At 43.5% G+C, this 22,477-nt stretch overlaps 1 protein-coding gene across 9 annotated transcripts in view; it reads right to left on the reverse strand.

The window, feature by feature from the left end:
* Window positions 1–9,922: 9,922 nt before the first annotated feature.
* LOC144770773 (phospholipase A2 inhibitor NAI-like) overlaps window positions 9,923–22,477 on the reverse strand; it is a 1,245,443-nt gene continuing 1,232,888 nt past the window's right edge. For 2 of the 9 annotated variants that reach the window (XM_078655522.1, XM_078655523.1), the window contains one exon: window positions 9,923–13,370. In XM_078655522.1, the coding sequence (XP_078511648.1) occupies window positions 13,096–13,370 (275 nt within the window). In that variant the 3' untranslated portion in view covers window positions 9,923–13,095. The remainder of the gene's footprint in view (window positions 13,371–22,477) is intronic. The other 7 variants (XM_078655526.1, XM_078655524.1, XR_013599013.1 and 4 more) reach the window with 5 other exon arrangements.

Below are 22,477 nucleotides of genomic sequence, written 5' to 3' on the forward strand. Positions count from 1 at the left end.
ATGTCTTGGCAGGTTATTTAGACTACGTTGGACACTTATTAAATGTTTGACCCACCCAGCTCCTGAACCTAATACCTTTCCTGTTATAGATTGCTTTATGCCTTGGTTTTTTCTTTACACCATCCCGTTTCCCTCAGGAAGGAAGTGAGAAGAGTCCCGCAATGCTATGTTCATTCTGGCCAGGCACCCCCCATAAGCTGTTTTAGAGCTAAAGGAAAGATTTTGGTCAGAACGTAACATGCTTCTAGCGTATATGCCATTCTAGACTCGCAAATCTTTGTATAACAGTTCCGACGTCAGCGGAAAGTTGGGGTCTACTATATAAGTGAAAATAGTCTTTACATGTTAATGTGACGCATTATTCATACTGCGTTTTTATTCTTTTTGTTGATTTGATACATTCTGGAGTGAAACGCCATGGTATTAAACCGTTTCTCTCGCCACTGCGATCTCTATTGCAGTCTGGGCAGTTTTTTACAAAAATGTGATGATGCAGGCTCATGCCTGGCCACCAGTACACTGATTGTAATTCTTCCAGAGAATCTTTTAGCTTAAGGTGTCTGAGACCCTCACCCATATGTGCGTCTGCTATTAACAAGCCTCTCCTGTTCATGTTTGGAATTACTCTATCCCCCACTCCAGGGATTCGAGCAAAAGGAACGGAGTTTGCATCGATTATGTATGTATAATTGAGTGGATAATTGATCGGTAGCGCTGAGCAGTCGCCTTTTGATGACGTTTTTACTGCCAGCACAGTTTCACCGTCAATGTATTTTACTGCACGCTTTTTTGTAGCTACGGAAGCCGATTTAGTTGCTACCGCTGTGGCTGTCTCAGCCAATGAATTCCCTGCAACGTGAACGCCATCACGCTGATGACTCAGTGAGTGTATCACATGAGTTTTTGGTAGTTCTTTCTGTAAAAGAACTACTTGTTCCCAAAGCACTTTTTGCTTTATTGTTGCACCTGTGTCATCTTTGTAACCGTTTTGAATCCATTTCTGTAAATCGTTATTGTATGATTTGACGCAGTAATACGAATCGCACACTTTAAGTTTCGGGAATTCGCGATCGGTATTATCTAGCGCCATTTTTAATGCTATTATTTCAGTTTGTTGTTCTGAATTATTTTCCACTGAGTGTGTTTTTGTAAGTAGAGGTCTTAATTTACCTCCGCGCCATACGTCTTTTACAATTTCGCATGTGGCGTTGTAAGCCAGTTCTCCCCAAACTGAGGGTTGAGCATGACCGTCTGTATATATTACACAGGCGTACTGTCGTAAAGGCAGAATGTCGATTGGCAGAGGGTATTCTTTCTCATATTCTAGATATTTTAATTCTTTCATTTCCGGGTCAAAATAGTATTTTACTTTGTCTGTAGCAACAGAATTTACCCATTGTATCCATTCTGGATTCAGTGCCGTTGTCGGTAAATTACATGGTGTTGTTAATGCCTCAAAAGCTGATTCTGCTGTTCTGACTGTAACCTGTCTACCGTCGGCTTGGTATTTTTCTTTTGCTACGGCTGTTTGAACCGCATGAACAATGTTTTCCTTAATGCTGAACCTTTTTTCAGCTTCTGTGTACAAATGTGATTTGTATGCTATCGGTACCTTTTCTCCCTCATTAGAGGTCAGGTATGTCAACCCGTATCTTCCTGCGATGACTCGAATCACAAGGTTGCGTGTGTTGTCACGTGTTTGTAATTTTGTTTTAACTAACATATCTGTTTGTAAAGATCTCAAAATTTCTGTGTGTTTTTGAGTCCAATTGATTCTTTTAAAATCTGGTTTGATAAGATCATAGAGAGGTTTAACTCTCTCCGCATAATTTATAATTTAAGTTCTTCCGAAATTTAGGAAACCTATAATTGATTGTAAGTTTTTTAGTGTTCTAGGTGCTTGGATTACAGCACATTTCTCTAGGAAATTGTCAGCCAGGCTTTTGCCTTCACTTGATAGTTCATATCCTAAAAACAGGACAGTTAGATGGGCAATTCTTGACTTTTTAAAGTTGAATTTGTAACCCTCTGTTGCGAACCCAAGTATTATGGTGTTCACTCTCTTCAAGTGAGTATCCAAGTCATCATCTGTTAGATAGATGTCATCGACATAAGATAATGCCTCATCATCATATATTTGTAGTAACTCTGTTACTCTTGCTGAGAATAATCCTGGGCTGTTCTTGAACCCCTGGAGCAAACAACAGAATTTTTTTTGCGCGCCATTTATTGAGAACGCGGTCAAATATCTGCTCTCTGGTGCTATATTTTGACAGAAGAATCCATTAGAGATGTCTAATGTTGTTTTGTATTTTTTGCGCACCATGTTATTCATCAGTGCAGCACTATGCGAGTTTTGTACTGCAAAGGTTTTGCAACATGAGTTAAGGTGTCTGTAGTCCAAAACAAGACGATATGAATTGTCTGGTTTGGAGACAGGAAACAAAGGATTATTCATTTGTGAGGTGCAAGTTTCAATCACCCCCTGGTATTCAAGTTGATCTAGGAACTCTTTTACCCGTTTTTTTGCTTCTTGCTTAATTGGGTACTGCCTCTGAGCAGTAGGTTGTGATTTTAACTGGATTTTGTGAGGAGGAGAGTCCTCATCCCATCCCACATGGTTTTTATATAATGCAGGAGCTTGGGCTACTGCCCACTTTCTTGCAAGTGTATATTTTTTATGAATTGGAATATGATTTGAGAAGGCAGGCATAATTATTTCTTCACCATGAGGGCACTCCCTGACAAACTCTGGTGGCCAGTCTCTTTCAGCTAGAAGGATGTCATAGCCCTTGGAGAGATTATCCCAAAAGAGACCCCTTATTTTCCTAGTCTTATCCCCCTCTATACGCAATGTTATTTCATATATTTTATGAGGTTTGCTAACTCTGGCATCTGCAGTTTCCACCTGAATGTATTCATTCGTGTCCACTGCAAGTTTCAATCACCCCCTGGTATTCAAGTTGATCTAGGATCTCTTTTACCCGTGTTTTTTTGCTTCTTGCTTAATTGGGTACTGCCTCTGAGCAGTAGGTTGTGATTTTAACTGGATTTTGTGAGGAGGAGAGTCCTCATCCCATCCCACATGGTTTTTATATAATGCAGGAGCTTGGGCTACTGCCCACTTTCTTGCAAGTGTATATTTTTTATGAATTGGAATATGATTTGAGAAGGCAGGCATAATTATTTCTTCACCATGAGGGCACTCCCTGACAAACTCTGGTGGCCAGTCTCTTTCAGCTAGAAGGATGTCATAGCCCTTGGAGAGATTATCCCAAAAGAGACCCCTTATTTTCCTAGTCTTATCCCCCTCTATACGCAATGTTATTTCATATATTTTATGAGGTTTGCTAACTCTGGTATCTGCAGTTTCCACCTGAATGTATTCATTCGTGTCCACTGCAAGTTTCAATCACCCCCTGGTATTCAAGTTGATCTAGGATCTCTTTTACCCGTGTTTTTTTGCTTCTTGCTTAATTGGGTACTGCCTCTGAGCAGTAGGTTGTGATTTTAACTGGATTTTGTGAGGAGGAGAGTCCTCATCCCATCCCACATGGTTTTTATATAATGCAGGAGCTTGGGCTACTGCCCTCTTTCTTGCAAGTGTATATTTTTTATGAATTGGAATATGATTTGAGAAGGCAGGCATAATTATTTCTTCACCATGAGGGCACTCCCTGACAAACTCTGGTGGCCAGTCTCTTTCAGCTAGAAGGATGTCATAGCCCTGGGAGAGATTATCCCAAAAGAGACCCCTTATTTTCCTAGTCTTATCCCCCTCTATACGCAATGTTATTTCATATATTTTATGAGGTTTGCTAACTCTGGTATCTGCAGTTTCCACCTGAATGTATTCATTCGTGTCCACTGTCTCCAGATGATTCATAAGGATCTTGCGAGCTATGCTCACTTCTGCTGCGCTGTCTAGCATTGTCTGAGACCATTCTCCGTTTTTCAGCTGTGTCCTCAGTATTCTCGGCATGGTTGATTACTTTAATACTGGCTACCTTCTTTTTTGGAAACTGTAATTTTTTATTTTGATGAGCAGGTTCCTTGTCTTTGGACTTGACGTGCTCTTCCCTGTGTTCTGATCGTCCTCTTCTTTCCGATTTCTGCGAGGAAGTCTGAAAAGATTGAGAGGGACGTGTATCAATATCTTGATATCTATCAGGTTTCTTCAGATTATCCCTATTTCTAAGGTTGTATTTTTTCTCAGAGGGCTCTCTTTGGGGAGACTTGTGTCCTTGGTCCGGAGATCTTTCTCTCCGCCGAGGAGACCTTCCTCTGGACTGGAATCTTTTTTCTTTAGGAGTGGATTGTTTATTTCCATCCCAGATCTTCTTTGAAGTGTTTAGATTATTTTTAATAAATACCTTTTCAGGTTTTCTCAATAAGTTGGGGTTTCACCGGTTTTCCGCCCAAACTATCTCTTCCTAGTTCTTCATAGGATTTTTCTATGATTCTGGCAATTTCAAATGGTTGGTCTGCTATATCTGTCTCTTTTAACCTCTGGCGGATCGCCACATTTGCTGCTTCTCCCTTTATATTGGCTAATAATATTGCCGAGACCTGCTTGAAGTCTTTTAGTAATTTCATACCAAGAGTTAAAGCAGGTTCTGGACCGTATTCATCTTGAATTTGTTTTAGCACATCTGGTATTACTGACATGGATGGAACACCATGTGTTTTTGTGTAAATGGAAGCAAAGACTGTACCCCAAGTGTCACAGTCCTCCACATGTGGTGTGATTCCCATTGGAAGACAGATAGTCAGAATCCTGTGTTTCTCAACCGGGGTGGTATCTGGAAACACCGCCTCTATTTGAGTGATTTTTTGTGCTAACCAGAATGGAATTTGTTCCCGTTTTGCGGGTACTTTACCTAGACATGACTGTATGTTCTGTGGTGTAATTTTATTTGTGTTCCCCTGATGAGGGATCAGCTGTGGAATTTTAATAGCTGGTTGGACTGTTGAAGTCCGCATTACATATTGGACTAATTGTCTATGTATTTTAATTAATTGTTTTAGCTGTGCTAAAAGATCTGGTGCAGACATTTCTTCAATGTCTGGATGTGGTGTGTATCCCGATAGGACCGGCCACGTTGCTCCTGGTCTACCTAGTGGACCGAGCCTGGTGATGTGATTATTATGTTTTAGGGCGCCATTAAACCAGAGCAGGTGCTCTTGGTATTTGAGTGGTATTTCTTCCTCCTCGAAAGGAGTGTACTCATTTGGAGGTTCCTCTATTTTGTAATAGTGGAAGTCCTTTGTTACAGCGTTTGCTGCTGGAAAGTTTATCCATGAATAGAATACCTCTGTCTGCCAATATTCGTGTGCCTCAATTACGAATATGACTGTACCACCTCTCGGTGTCAGACCATTTTCTATAAGTTTTAAAGTTATAGATTTCCTTATGTTGACCGGGATGACTATTGCATCCGGGTCTTGCTGTAGGAGACTATTGTCAGCCGCTAGGAGTTGAGCTGCTATTCTAGCTGTCTCCCTTTCCACTTCATTGTCTGACATTTTATTGACAAGAAGATTTTGTTTATTTGCAGATCAGGTTTCTATGGAAACAAAGATTAGATACACAATATTTTGGAACAGTGTATCCTTCAACGTTGAATAAACCAAGAACCATACATAGGAGTCTCCTCCTACTAAGTTTGGCGGATTTAACCTTTCACCCACTCCAGACGTCTTTGGAGTATTATGGGGAAAAAGGGGTCTGTGTGAAAAAGCACGACTGAGTTACTCTAATGTCTTACGTTAGATTTATCGCCTATCCAAACAGTTGGGCGCCATGTAGTGTAGTTCCTATTATCCCAATAGGCTCTGCGCATTGGAATAATATCTTCAATAGTATAGACGTAGGACAGAGGTTAACTAGGTCTTCTACTGACGATATTAGACTTAAAGTTTAGTGTTTGCCAGCTAGCTCAGAGTTCACTAGAAACTTTCACAAATAGACAAGGAGGAGTTTAACCTCCCTGGATAGACAAGAAGGGATTTAGTTTCTGACAACCATAGAACATGACAACTTTGCTCTCCCCTAATCAAGAGTGTATCTCTAGAGTCGTGTGAAAACAAAAGATAACTTATTTTACTCAGTCAGTTCAGTGCATTCTTAGTTTCACCAGATTGTAGAGAAAAGGAAGAGACGGGCGTGTTCAATAAAAAGATGTTATTTATTGATCAGTCTCTTTTCTCATACAAGAGAAATGAATTGCTATTATTGCAATACTTATCGTGAAGTAAAGTGCATACTGTAATAACAGAATTATAAAATAATACTGTAAAAGCATTGATATGGTTTCTTAGCCATATGATACTTAAAATGGATAAAATAGATACATACATATATACATTGACTAATCGTACTCAACTGGTGCTTCTAACTACGCCTACCCCAATGTACCTGACCTAAGCCTAATACGTGGGCGGGAGTAGATAAGTAGCAGTTTAAGTTAAGTTTGCTTTGCCAAGGGTCTGCTTCAGGAATTCTCTGCAAAGGGTTATTCAGTTCAGTACCTGGGATTTAGAAGGCTGGAGGGCTGGTATCTCTATCTCAGGGCTTGATATCCCAGCTGCCTGCAAGGGCGGCTGGAAGCGCCGGAGCTGGATTTCTCGGCAGGAGAAAAGGCAGCGTCTCTCTCTCAGCGCGTCAGAAAGGAGGGGCAGCGTCTGTGGGCTTCGCTGTCAGCTGGGCTCCTCGGCAAGTCTCGCTGCTCCAATCTTGTCACCACCTCGTGTGTTTGCTTAAGGCAATGTCGGTATTATTTATACCTGAAAGGTGCCGAGATTGACGTAAGGATGGACATAAATACGTCAATAAGGATGTCATACGAACTGGTCGTTCGCACATTCTTTACTGAAGTTCTCGGCTAAATCAAAACAATGGCTGCGGGGATTTCCCAGGTCGTGGTAGGTTTGATTTGTTTTGAGAACACCGTATGCCTATTAGGGGGCTGGAGAAATAGTGCTTGCCTAATGAGATGGCATGCGCTATGACCTAATCAGATAACGGGCTTCTGTGCCGTTGTATGGCTAATCAGATAACGGGTTTCTGTGCAGTTGAATGGCTGCTAGTTAATTATTAACCAGACGAGGGTCAGAAATAGGGGGATCGATACAGTACCCATAGTAAATACATCACAAAGCTTCCTAGGATCGGTTTCTGGCATTCCAGCCGTCTTCAGCCAGGCTTGCTTGCCATTCAGTACAAAAAGATATGGCTATACATATCAGTATGGAAGTAGAAGTAACAAAGTAAAAGCAATGATAATTAGGAACTATTTAAAAATTAATTCAGTGGTGTTGTGCTGCCGCCTGGTCTTCCACGATTGACTTAAAAAGGACGCCACTGATAAGCAAACCAAGGGGTTAGGCAGGGATTGTAAAAAGAACATTGCTACACGACATTGTTTGAAACGAAATTTGCACATCAGGGGGAGAATACATCTTTTAGGGTCCCTATAAAATATGCAGAAGAAAAAAAAATGTAAATGTGATTGTGCAGAAGAACTGTCACAGGGACAGAAGGGCAAGTCATTTATAGAATAGATACCTGCAGGGTGTGCCAAAATGCACAGTATAAGATTCAGTCGGAATCTAATTAGAAAGAATATATGACACACGTTTGGCACAGTAAATAGGTATGACTTTATCCCTTCCTGGGGCTTCGGACCTTCGAGATACAGTTTTACCAATACCTTTGACAGTGATGGCCTCCCCTTCTTTTCCCTGTTTCCCCTTTTCTTCTACCTAGTTTTCTTTATTATTCTGTTCTATGTAGCACAGTCAGAATCCTATCTCTAGATTGCAGCCCCCTCTTTAGCCAAGGTGGTGCGACCACAATATATCCTGTATACTGTGTAACGCTTTGATTTATATTCATAACTCTTTGTAACATGGAGCACTTGTATGAGTCCAAGAGAAAATATTATATATCTATAAGCACTGCACTGTGATAAGACCACTCCGGGGCATTTGGGGCAGCCAGAGGCATGTTAATAGGATCCGCCAAGTTATTAAATTACTGCACAATTATTAAAAATGTATGTGTGAAAAAAGTGCTCATGGTCATTTGATGATAATAAAACAGATTTCAACACAAACGCAGGTTACCGTCCTGACAGCAGGTGAGAGGGATACCCAGAGGTTAAGAAAGAATAGAAAAGTGTCAGAAAAAAAGAGTAAGAAGGCTCCTTTGTTATGTAATTATAAAACAAAAGGGATGGTATATTGCGAGGTGGAGACAAAGATAAACAAGTTACTTTCAGGTGGATACTCTGTCTAGCTGCAGGTGCCTCATCTCCAGAATCGCTTAGATGTGCCAAACTAGATCTAGAGAATAATAATAGCTAAAAACAGGACTAGGAACATCTTTCTTGGGAACAAGTAAGCAGTGGAAGTAGAGACCCTGCTTGAGCTTGTTCTCTGTGACCAATTCCATGTCTCCTTTGCTCCACAAAGTGATAACGTCCTACTACAAAATGTGGCAAGGTGGTCTGATGTGACCAAGCTAAAAGGGAGGGAGTTTGAGGAAGAAAGTCCTGGAAGGGAAGGGCTCAGCCTTGCTCAATAATCTGAAGGATCACACTTTCCTATGTGATGGACTGCTAGCGTTTCAAGTGAAAAGCCATCCTCCCCTAAAAGACCTACATGTTCTCCCCTGGATGAATTAGAGCAATGTTATAGAGGGGTTTGGAAGAAGAAGAGGAAGACTGTGGCTCTAGTTGATGACACCTCAGGAACAATCTCAACCTCCATAGTTGCAAAAGAGCTTGTTCTGCTGCTGAACAGAGTGTGAGGGTTGGGGAGGGTAAGGGGGTAAAAAGGCAGTCCCTTGGAATAGCTCAAGCAATACTGCTGATGAGGATGGTGATGGAAAGGATGTACATGGGTAATCAGTCCCAAGGATTAGGTGCAACAGGGCTGAAAAGATAAACTCTGCCAAAGGCCATATCTTCACAGCTGCAAACAAACAAATGTATGTCTAAAACAGCTACACAGAAGATTATAAAAACAATAGGAAGGCATGTTAGAATTAATGAGAGAAAATGAGCATTTCTAACATGGTTGAAATGTAATCTAAAACCTAACATCTACACATCTACTTCTATGTGCTACGCTAAGAGAGCATGGAAGGCAGAGCAACTTGGAGTGCAGAGTTTCTTAAAGAGAAGGGGTACTGCATAACTTGTTGATAATAAAGGCTGTGTTTATCAGCGGGGGTGTGGAGACAGTGCTTCCTGCGGAGGGCAAGCACACTCTGGAGTAGCAGTCTCCTTCCAGGACTCAGCTTTATCTACTTGAGTCGAGATGTAGCATCTGCGAAGTGTGTTGTCAGTAGGTCAGACATCCCTGGCAGAATCTTGCACAATAATCACCACACACAGCAACACAATACAATGACATTATTAATGACATTTTTAATTATGCATGCACTCTACACTGCACTCTATTAATATTTCCTCCACATCCGCTGTGTAAGAATACAACACAGTATTAAATCACAAACATAGTGAAAGAGCAGTACTCCAAGGAAGGCATAAACAGTGGAGCGACAAACAAGCAACACATGGTAAGCAGAGGATTCCAAATACATCGACAACGCAGCCAGCCAATAGGAAATGAGAATGTGGCTGGCAAAGTATAAAATACATTGAAGCCTGCAACGGTGAACAAAAAGCTGTCTGTGACAAAATCTTCATAAAATGGGGTCTGCTGGGCAGGTTTTTCCATACATTTCTACTGAGTATCGCTCCCAAACCAGGGAAGGATACTCAGCAAGTCTGTTGCAGTAGAACTATGGAGGTGGTGTTTTTCCATATGCAAACAAGCGACCACTCATAAGTCTTCTTCTGTGCTTTCTATATCACTAAAAGGTTCATCTCTCTCCACTGAATGTGACTTGACATCAGTTTTCAAACAATTTATTTAAGTACAGATATGGACATAACTAAAGGAATTCACAGTACTAAGCCCGCTGTAGCAAAACAAAACCTATACAACTGGGTACAAATGGAAAAATTGAAAAGTACTTTACAAAGGTAAGACTCTAAAATTCTAAAATGAGGGACCATCATCAGTTGTATACAATCCAATTTAAAAGATACAATTGCAGTAGGCTTGAGACTTATATGAGGGTGTACACAAGAAGGTGAGTGGAGGCTCGAGGATGCATGGCCAAGGTAGAGTGTTTGACAACCCCCGGCACAACATTGGGTATATTTCTGAGGCTTATTTATATAATACAACAATGACACTACAGCAGTCTTCTGGATCTGGTGTAATTCTCGCTGCTTCGTTTAGTTCTCTTGATAGAACGGATTTAAGTCAATCACTGTCACTCTACCACAGCAACGCCCGCCACAAGAAGTTAATGGAACAGCCAAAAACACGTTGTGTAATGGTTTTTTCTTTACTATCCGATTATCTTGAGCATCTTGAAGTCAGATTTTCGGGAGGCTGTTTTTTGGCATACAGTTCAGTGTGTTCTTGACTCCAGTTGACTCTTCTATGGCAGTCATGCTCTGACTGGCGGTGGTCAGGATAGACTACCACATTCCGACTGCAGAAACTCTTCTCTAGTTCATGCACAGGCAGGGATTAAGAGTAGAGGAGTGAACATATGATTATCAGGGTCAATCACAGCAGGGCCGGCCTTAGGCATGTGCAAGCTGTGCACCTGCACAGGGCCGCCCAACCCCAGGGTCCGCTACGCCAATATATATCCTTAATATAATAATCCTCTGAAAATGGATACATATTTACGTGGCGGCCCCAGTGGCAGGGATTTGGCGGCCTCCAGCTCTGTTCCACTTCCAAACACCCTGACCCCTTTCCTGACCTCCGGGGGACTCCGCCCCGCCATGACCCCCTCTTCCAGGGCCCCCTACCTATGCTCCCTGCCCAGGGCCGCCATGAGCCTAGAGCCACCCCAGATCACAGTATGGCTGAGTTACAGGAACAACATAAGCTAGGTATGCTCCTTCCTTTCTCTGAGCAATACCAGTGGTTAATTTACTCTGCTTAGAGTTGGTGGAAGGGCTGTTCTTCCAACAGTGGCGCCTTAGCTGGATCTGCTATATGAAACCTCTGACGTTGCAGGCCCGTCTGCAAATGGGCTGCCTGGTCACAGTTATCGTTGTCTCCCCTATAAATAGACGTGCAGCTGTCACGCGTTTTACATGCCCATATCTGTCATAAGAAGTCTGATGGAATGTTTTACTTGTATATAAACTTGCCTCACAAGCAGGGAAAAAACTCATTGCACGTCAGGGCCATTTACTTTTTGTACTAAAGAAAGACACTCCCACTTCAGGAGTTTGATTTCTCAATACAAAAATGTTTTCAGAGTGGATGCTGAACATGGCATCTACAGCGCAAACCTTCACTGCTGTCTACTGCAGCAGTGACTCTCTTCACTGCCCAGGGATACCATGCCAGACAGGCAGGCAGGCAGGGACCTCTCACAAGGGCGGACGGTCCTCCGCCAGGGTCACGAAAGCCACAGTCTCCACCACCCTAGTGGGCCGTCAGGCCTCTGGCCCAAATGCATGCTGCTGGATATGGAATCACTTGGCCACTTGCACACTATGTGATCCTGAACAAATCTGTCTCTGGTTATACTTTACTTTCTCCACAGAAAGCAGTGAGAAGGCTTTGAAACCTTCAAATAAGAGCTGTACTGACAAACAAACTGCATCACTATGTAAACTTTCTTCAATTTATCTGAAGTTTTTTATTTGGCACAACTATGCCTTGCCAGAGATACTGGAACAACTATGTTCCCCCCACAGGAACTACTGCTGAAGAAAAATCAATGGGCCTGATTCACAAAGGTAACCTGAGATGAAAGTCTAACTTTACGACGTTCAGTGTTCACAAAGGGCATTTACGAGTAGTAAAGTTAGACTTTAGTCTCAGTTTACCTTACATTTGGGTCTTAAGTCTAACTGAGTGCAAATTTAAGTTACACTGAGACAAAAGCCTTACTTTACTACTCGTAAATGCCCTTTGTGCATTCCAAAAGTGGTAAAGTTAGACTTTTGTCGTAGTGTAACTTTGGTTTTGGTCTTAAGTCTAACTGAGACCAAAACTTAAGTTAAACTGAATGAAACTGAGACAAAAGTCTAGGGGCCTCATTTATGAGAAGTGACTCTTTGCTGCGTGAAAGCAGCGACGCATCACTTCTCAGTGCGCTCTCCTTGCGACATGATTGATGCGTCATATTTAGAATATGACGCATCATGTCGCAAGGAGCTACAGACTCGTCAGTATTTCTGATGTATCTGTATGGCACAAAATTGACGCATTGCTGGAGTGTGTCACAAATGTGATGCAACTCCAGCAATGTGGCCTGCGTCAGCCTTACGCCTGCTGTGAGGCAGGCGTAAGATATTGACGCATTTGCATCCTAGAAGTGGCGCAATCTTATAGATGTCACTGAGTCACTTTTATGATCCTTTCTGGCCCCGGAACGCTATCCTGCATACATCATACCTAGAGCAGGTATAATGTGGCGCAGGGGTTTCCTCAGTGATGCATCTACCTAGATGCGTCACTTTGTAAATATGGTGCAACAAGGCACATTTTTTACGCCGCTGGTGCGTCACAAAAAGTGACGCACCGGTGGTGTAAAAGTGATGCACGGCCTCATAAATAGGGCCCTAAATTTAAATGAAACTAGTAGGAGATCTTCAACAGAATTAGTGTGATAAATGTGTGGCTAAGGCAGTAGACCAAGCGGAGGGCACAGGATTTAGCGAGTAATATCTCTGTAACAACACTCAAGTGGGGCTGTTTAGTAGGAGTGTGTAGACCATTAATGCTGCACTCCATGGAAATGGTACTGGGTATTGATAGTTCGGCCACTTTGTCTATTGTCAACGTTTTAGAAGAAGGAGAGCTACATTGGAATACGTTTATGGACCCAGGGATAGAGCTGACTGAGGTGACCTCTATCACTATCACTGGATTATAATGAAGGAGTTTTAACAGGAAGAGTCTGAAGACTATGATGAACAGCTGCGGATGCAAATGGTTCTGACCATGATGAGTTTGTTGCAAGATTCAACTTAGGAAGTTTCAGAGTGGGTATGAGTATTTTGAGGATAATGCTCCATGTGAATGATGCTGAGAATGGGGGGGTCCTGGCACCATCGCAAGAGTGTAGTGACGGAGTGTCAGCAGGAGGAGGGAGAGGACTATGAAACAATAGCTGTTTTCAAGATGGTTGGCTTTATCACTGCAGGACCTGCTGATCTCCTTGACTGCGTCACTTAAATACACTGTGATGACTTCATTTAAACACATATCTGGACTCCCACAGCCGCGATAGGCGAATGTAATATCTGGTTTATCTGCAAATAAAAAAATACATGTTATATGTTTAGTTATATACTGTATGCTGCCTCAGTAGCCTACAAATTGCAAAGTCTATTTAATTAGTTTGGTGGCAAAAATAATGTTAAAATTCACGTTTCTGTTTGTCAAGAAGCTCAATATGTATTTTTAAAAACTCATTAATTTTTATACCGATATTAATATTCTAGATACAAACAATTTCAAATATGCATATTCGTAAAAATATTTTAAAAAGAGAAAAAAGAGCAGAGGGCTCTTTGGAACTAGTAAAGTAGAGCTATGTAGATATGAGTAGATTGGAAGCAGTTTGTACACTGATATTGCTGGTAACATTAAATGTATCTTAGAAATAAAATGACTGAAGGAGTTTTACTCTTGAGTTATTAACTTGAGTTCACTTCTATACTGTGTTTGCGGTACAGTTATCTGCCAAAAATGAAGGTGCTTTTTAATATCCATCTGGCCTCAAGTAACAATTCATTGTAATCCCCAACAAGAACCCGGTGAACGCATAGTCGTAAAGGCTGCGATGACACTCCAGATGCTATATCTCCCTTCGTCATGATGCCTCTAATCCCTGTTTTTTTTATTATTAAAGGAGTATCAAGCCAGATCCAATACATATAAAGCAAGCATCATTACATGTAAAAGTTTACATACACATCTCAGTTCATCTAAACATTGGAAACTGAGTCATTTGCCCAAAAGGAACTTCATTGATTGTTGCATTCGCATTCTAAAGTAGTACCTTAATATAGTTACCCTATCAAACACATCTTCAAAGGCAACTGACACCTCCAAAGTCCATTCTCGCAATCCATTCGACTACTGGTGCCAAAACCCGAGCCCCATGCTTTCTTGGTTTCCCCCCTTTGCATAGAACATGTTTTCCACATGGTGCATGGAAAGGCCAAGGCAATACATATGCGAGCCGCTGCCGTAGCCACAACATATTGTTTTCCCTTGTCTTTTAATGATCTCTTGGCGGTGCCGAACAACATCAGCTGTGGCGTCAGCAAAACGTTATATTAAACAACGATCCCAGGCAGAGCCGCACTAGGAACAGAAACCAGCCCTGGCAATTCCACTTGACTGGCCCCGGTGGTGCTGGGGTGCTACTGAGAGAAGTGCCTTCCATGGGGGCAGAGGTTTGGGGGGGCTAGTGTCAAGCACCGCTGCTGCTTTTGTTACAGGGGGCGATGCTGCAGCATTGCTGCAAAACTGCCCTAAGTAGCAAAACTGTGCCACACCCTACTGGCCTATCGGGACAACGCCTGGTACCCGCTAAGGCCAGTCCGGCCCTGATCACAGGTACTGGTGGATTAAATCCTTGAAGGCATCCAACTTTACCCAATTACAAAGCATATGTAATAAGTCAACATCGTGACTACAGTGACAAAGGCAGCTAGGTTCTGGTCCTTTCCCTAGAGATTTTAGTTGGTCTATAACAGAAGCTAAATAGAGTTTTGTAAAGTTGGGCCAACAATTCTGCAGCAAATAGCACCTCCTGGCCCATCTACAACGATTTCCAAAGGCCACTATTCGCCCATTTCAGTTTACTACTTGCCTATCGGGAAAACTTTATAAATGTGCCTTATCTTTGACTCCCCATTCAGCCCAGCTGATCCAGTAACAGTACCCGCTCTATAGTCATTTTATCTCTGCCTATTTTCAATACAAAATCCCTTACATGGAAATTCTTAAAGAAGTCTCATTTTGTCAGCCCAAATTTACCTTGCAATTCCTCAAATGAATACAATTGATCTAGCTTAAAGAGATCCCCTAGTCACTCTAGTCCTACTTTTTTCCCAGGTGGAGCATCTTTTATCCTGGAATACAAGGAAAATCGATGAGTGCACAGAGACGGGTATATTAACTATACCGCCCTATTTTCAACTTCTGTTTTACCTTCAGCCAAATCCTATGTACAACCTTTAACACTTGAAACTGCGCCTCGGATTCCTATCACCAATGCTTGTAGAGATTGAAAAGGAGTGAGGCCACCACATAGCCTTGCCATACTTCAGTCGCTGAAGTACATAGATGACTCAGCTAGTCTTAGATAACAAAAGGGCAATGGTCATGAAGGCACGGCCTAACTATTCTTCAGAAGACACCCCTAAATAGACAGAGGCACTGGAACAAAGACTTGCTTATATACAGGTGAAAAGAGACCATCATCAGGGAGCCTAAGTTAGCAAGACACTGTTCCACCATAGCAATGACTTTATTGAAGCCCGTTCAAGTCACCTGTGTCACCCACCTGTGAAACTTTTTCAATATAACCTTACTGTGGATACAGAATGGGTATCCATCAGTGAGATCGAGAGGTGGAGGGTGTGATCAGCCCTACAAGCTTTTTAAATATATTGATGATAATAGGCAATTGACGGACAAAGTCATTCAGTATAAGACTGATGGTGCCATAATGACTTTAATGCTGCTTCATGTCCCTTTGAAGGTGAGTCCCTCTGTACCATGCTTGATGAACTCTTCTGCATTATTATTCATGAAGCGCAGAACCAAAGTGAGCAGAACAGCAGAGTGTTAAGTCCTCTTTTAAAAGCAGAGCTATTATGCTGGCCGAGGAGAGACAGAGAAGGCTGTTCCAAAGCTTACGACCTAGGAATCAAAAGGATCAGCAACATATGAAGTCTATCTTTTATTTTCAATTACTTGATATCATGAGAATACAAAAAGTTCCCTTTCTTATTTTTTTCTTCGCGAAAATTTGACACAAAATTCTTTGATTGGCCTTACTTAAAGCAGGACCCTCTCCCCCCTTTTTGGTACCTACAGAGGTCTATGCTAGAGGACCAAGCCGTCTGCTGTAGCCTCACAGATAGAATCAGAGGATATTTCTGAGAAAGCGAGGGCCCCATTTCTTCTCGGACGTCCGATTGGGAAGCTTTCAATAAAGGAACTAGGGAGAATTGTGTCAATAAAGGAACTAGGGAGAATTGTGTAAATGAGGTCGGGCCCGATTCACAGAACTAACTTAATACAAAATCCTAAACTTACTACTTTTGGTATTCACAGAAGTTAGGATTTTGTCTTAAGTTTGTCTTAAGACAGACTTAAGACAGACTTAAGACGAAATCCTAACTTAAGTTTGTCTTAAGTCTGTCTTAAGACAAACTTAAGACAAAATCCTAACTTCTGTGAATAACAAAAGTAGTAAGTTTTGGATTTTGTCTTAAGTTAGTTCTGTGAATCAGGCCCGTTGCCTCCAAGTGTAAAACTCTGGAGAGGAAACTGATCAGAGTTGAGGTCTCCTGCCTTACACTCCTTACACTCAATAGTCAGCTAATTCCATAAAAACGTCTGGAATCACTGGAGCTTAAGGCCTCCCTCACTGAGAAACAGCAATGCCTTGACCATTTTGCCTACATAGTCAGAACTCACAGAGAGGAGTACACGGCTGGGTGCCTTTTGGCTTGGCTAGCATTCTGTGACATGTGACACGTCCCATGGAGTCATGGCTCTGAGGGTCAATGGGGAACCTGGTCTACACTCAGCATGAGATATTCACGAGGTTCCAATATTAGTGCCAGCAATTATGTGAGGGCCACAACCCTCCCTCATAGGCTAAAGCCCCTTTCTTGGCCAATATCTCCCTACCTCTGCATCCCGCAAGAATTGTAGGAAGAGACAAGGCATCCCATCACTCTCCAGACCTCAAAGAAGCAGTTCGAGAGGTATCTGCAGGGAAAAACCTAGGCACAGGTGGCTTACTTGTAGAATTCTACTTAACGTACACAGACTCTCTGCCCACCAGACATTCCTCCCTATACAAGGCAGCTACCCTTCCATGTTCCCTTAGTGAAGCACTGAGCATTGCACTGCTTTACTCATGCCAGTCCTTCTTCGTGAATTCAAGCCTCTTACAGGCCAGTGTCCATCCTCAATTCATACTATAAAATCCTACGGAAAATGTTACGATCCCATATCTTTGGGGTCTTACCTCTGTTGATCCACACTAATCAGAACGGCTTTATCTCACCACAGAATACTTTGTTGAACCTGCTGTGACTTTATTGACTGCTGTAGACAGCCTGACACCGCTGCCTTGCTCCACTGCCCCGGGGGGGGGCTTGCTGCTGCCTGTTGTTGCTGCGGGCGGGCTCTTGCGTCGGTGCTGGGGTGAAACTACAACTCACAGCACCCAGAGCGCTGCCACTACTGACGCCAGACACCGCGCCAGGAGGCGCATAAGTAGAGGCGAGGGCCTGCGTCACGCTGGACGCACATGGGAGAAGCCCGGGACAAGGACGGGCCGTCTTAGGCCGGAGGAGGCCACGCTGGGCCACACCCCCCCTTAACTTTTTCACTTGAAAGCCCCAGTGCATTGCTGAATTGAAAGTCAGCGAGAAGAAGATTGACGGACCAGCCTAATACCACCAACCAGCTGCCCGGTACCATATTTAACGACAGGAGGAGGCCAAAAACAACAAGAGTCACCCCCGATTGCAAGAACCCAGGACATTACAGTGTACACGGGAGCAAGTCATTTAAGAACCTTGCCAGCCCTAAGATATAGATCGCTGCTGTTTACAATTGGTCCTTTTTGTAACATCCTCATCAAATCAACCACATACTCCGACTTTCGCATGATGAGTAAGCGGAAGGCCACAAGTTCGGCGGTGGGGAGGAGTGACTCTGGACGCATTTCTATCAAGGGCAGAGTCTCTCCTAAAACACGAAATCCAGCTAACGGAGAAGAGGCTCTTGCTGGACACGATCATAGACCATAAACTATCCTCCATGGGCGCTTTAGCTAGTTGTAAATCACCTGATGTGGGGATCCCCCTAGGCCAAATGAATAAAACAACTGGCAACACCACCAAGGTTATAATTCATACTCATTCATTCATTATTCCTTTATTTCGATCAATTAGATCATAAAAGGTAGCACCAAAACAGTACGAAAGGTTATTACAGTTCTATCATCAATGATTAAAAAAGAATTTACAATTTCCATCCTGACGGACAAAACAGACAATAGCAGAAGTTTACCTATCGTACATCACACATTGAGTATTTTTTTTTTTAAATGACAAAGAATTGCATATACTAAGTGTCAATTTAAAAATCAGAAATACATATTACAATTTTTAAAACTGTAGCAATTCTATATCAATGCATACAGCGGGTACGAATATGCCACATCGCAGTTAAAAATGTTGCTACCGCAAACACAATTGGGGGCGATAGGTCCGTTATTAGTATTCTGTAGGCAGACAAGTAGTGCCGGAACCCCAGATTTTTAAGTAGGGGTACAAGCCAATACTTTCTTGGTTTGTGGTAAGCCTTACAGAAGAAGATGACATGCAAGTCAGTTTCCTGTTGAAGCGAGCATGCTGGACATAAGTCTGAGGTGGGGGGGTGGGACCAGGTACAGCTAAATACTTTGAGGGGAAGTGTGCCATACCTCCACTGTAAAAATAATTTCCTTGTCTGAGCAGAACTAATTTTGTCAAGGACAAGTTCCCGTTGATAGGAGTCTTTAATTTTGATGAATGAATGTGTTAGGGACCCCATACGTGAATTCTGTAATAACGATGTTATTTTGAAATTCATACTACTCCATCATCACAGGGGGTGGGTGTGGCTCCAGAAGATCCATAATTAATCATTGTTGATCGGAGTCAGATGTAGATTTCTACAGTTGAAACGGAGTGCCACGCAGGGTGTACTTCTATGACACCTGACCTGATAGGGCGAGGGGAAGGCGAGAATGAGACATCTATAGATGTGTCAGAAACAGGGATCTCCCCAGGGGATGGAGTGAGGTGGTCACCCGCTCAAAAAAGGCCCTGAAAGCCAAGGCCACACCACCCATGGCCCCTTCTTTAATCGATTCCAAGGCCCCAGGCAATTGATCGAGGGGTGTAGGGCATCATATGCCGAAATCAAAATCAAAACAGATGGTGTCAAAACTGCAAGGACGCAGAGACTAACCAGGGGGTGGACAAAGTACAGTGGTCAAAGCTGGAAACAATGTTAATCACCCAGCTGGGGCCCCTGTACGAGAGACTGAATGTGATAGAGGGGAAGTTTTCTTTGCTACTCGCACAGGGTAGCCCCGTATCCTCCACGACCAGGGGGTTAATGCCCAATGGGGCAGGCGATTCTGAGATCACCGAAGGCCACAAGCTAGCCCACATGAAAGAAAGTTTAGGGGGAACTAACCATGGGGGGAACATCCTTTACAACGCAACTTTTACAATGAAGTACCTTTACGACGCAACCATTACAACACAACTTTTACAATGACTTGCGCTGGGGGCGCTCTAGGATAGGGAATAGTTTCCAACAGCTTCCCTACTATCCACGGGGACTGGAGTTGGAATAGTAAATTAAACTATTCACTATCCAGCGCCCCCCAACGCAAGTCGTTGTAACGACTTGCATTGTAAAACATGCGTCGTAAAGGCATGCGTTGTAATAGCATGCGTTGTAACGTCATACATCCAACCATGGGCATGATCTGCCTAATGGAAGAAAGGAGGCTGCAACTAAGGGCCCAATGGGGGGAAATAACAAAGTTAATGCCCCAGGACCATCAAGTATTAGGGGAGACATTGGGAAGACAAGGGAGGATAGGGTATAACATTAACCCAACACAAATGTAGCCCCCAGAACCACTGAGGGTAGACTGCTTACACCCAAAAACGTAGGGCTACCCAGCGTAGACCATGCACAGAATACCCGGGGTCTCCCGATACTTGACCTACCACCAGCATCAAGCCCCTACACGGTGGTCCTGACAGGGGTCCCTTCATGTAGTGACAAGAGGGAAGAAACCCCGCACACCCTGATAAATAAGGCGGCCCACTGGTTGGTGAATAATGCAGGTTTTATTATCACACACCACAGGCATATCCCAATGGCAAGAAGGGGTTCCTGGATTGGAAACAGTAGGACGGGTTTCCCGGGAGACTGTGTCATTTTAAATTCTAGGTACCTAGAGCTGGTAAGAGAACTTCTTGATAATCAATGGAAGGGGTCGAATCAGGGAGGGGGTGGTACAAGTATTAGAATGCTCCCTCTTAGTTTTTTCTACAGGGTTTCGAAGCACTAAACAAACTGCGACGATCCCAGACGACATCTAGCCAGACCAGAGTGGGGTGGGGGGCAGGTTAGTCCCATTAATGAATAGGTACACCCCACTTCTTAGTGTCTCTGCCCTAAGCGAGTTGGACTGACTGACTGGGGGATCATTGCCAGGTCATGGGGTTGCAAGGGAGTGCGTGCCCCCTGCTAGAGTGAATGGAGGGATAGCTATGCCTAAGTTCAACGCACTTACCCCCTCTATAGGACAGGAAGATCTCAGTGGGTCAGGTCTAGTGGAGAATACCGTTGTACCCCTTGCACCCTCAAGTACGTATATCTGTCACAGGTCTGAACTCCTAGTTGCAGTAAGGCACGGAAACATTGATATAATCTCCAGGAATGTAGCCGGACTGTCCAATAAATTAGAAAATCATGACTGGCTTGCCCACATAAAGAGATTTCATATCATATGCCTGCAGGAAATGTGGGAGGAAAGCAGCAGTCCAACAGCTCTGGAAGGCTACAAAATGAATTGTGTTCCGCCACGCAAGTCCACATCAGAACGAGCTAAGGGCGGACTGATTACTTATGTAGACCTGAAGCTTCAAGGGAGATGGGAGGATCTAGGCTGGAACTTAGACTGTATGCAGGGGATTCCGTACCAGAATAAGGGTTTAAAATTAATTAATCTTCATTAACTTTTACAATGTCATCACAGTGGGACAGACCTTAAAAAGATTGGTTGAGTTGGAACAAAGGCTGGCAGGAATAGAAGTGTCTGGGGCATTGAGCGCTCCAGTTGATATTATTGAGAGACTTTAATTGCCACTTGTGCCCTCACCTGATCACTAGCAAGGGGGAATGGTCGCCGTGCCCACTGGAAGATGGCTTGCATATGGAACACACCAGGGAGGGAAACGAGCAAAGTAAGGTCCTAGGTACATACACTTTTGTATATACCATGGACCTGATTTGTGTGGGCAAGGGAAACCTAATTCACCCACCTTTTAAAGAGAGAGGAAGGGGCACTTTCATTGATTTTATCGTTGTTCCCAACACACTAAAGTGTTGGATCACAAGTTTTACTATAGAACCCAGTGTTTTTAGCGACCATAACACCCTAGTATTGACCCTTACCCAGTCAAGCACCCACCCCGAATGCAGCCCGGGGGCACAATTACAGCCGTTGATCAGGGAAGGAGACTGAGATGGGTCAATATTAATGGTGAAACTTTTTATAGGGAGTTACTTACAGAGAACGAACAGCAGGTTTGGAAGTTCCTAGACCCAGCAGTGGAGGGGGCAGACCTAATTATAGCATTTGAAGGTGTTGCACAATGCATTGATGGTCTGCTCAGGTGCAGAACACCAAGAAAAGAACAGGATGTCATGCCCGAGTTTTCCCTACACACTGCCCCTTTAATTGAGACCGCTATTTAAGTCACTAAGACTCTTGGAGCGACGCTTTACGTTCTTGCGTCTAGCTCCATTGGTTCTGGTGTTCCGTCCTGCTCCTGTTTGCCTGACTTCCTGTTTTGCTTTTCCGATTCGTTACCTCGGTGGGAGTGTTTCCGGCCCTCGCGCTCGTGTGCGGGCTCCGGCTTTCCTTCCCCCCACTGAGTCTCAGAGGTTAACGGACGTCTCTGTCCCTGACGTCCACTTGTGTCTCGGTGCTATTGTCCGGTAACGAGTACGCTACCCTATTCCTGGAGTTCCGCCCGGCGGCCGGGTTCTTCCCCGCCATCCGGCTGGGCTCAGCCTTTGTCCCTCTTCATTTGTATTGCTTCGCCCGGCGGCCGGGCTTAGTCTCCGCTGCCCGGCTGGGCTCCTTACTCATTCTTCCCTCCTTACCTGTGTTGCTACGCCCGGCGGCCGGGCTTGTTCTCCGCCGTCCGGCTGGGCACACTGGGGCCTCCTAGTTAGTTAGGTTCCCTCCCTGCTCCGTTTTATTTCTCCTTAAATCAGGTTATTATTATTATTATTATTATTTAAGGATTTGTAAAGCGCCTGGTGACCCGAAGGCATCCCCGCGCTGTGAGAGCTTGAA

The sequence above is a fragment of the Lissotriton helveticus genome, chromosome 7 (genome assembly GCF_964261635.1).
Source record: "Lissotriton helveticus chromosome 7, aLisHel1.1, whole genome shotgun sequence".
NCBI classification, from domain to species: domain Eukaryota; kingdom Metazoa; phylum Chordata; class Amphibia; order Caudata; family Salamandridae; genus Lissotriton; species Lissotriton helveticus.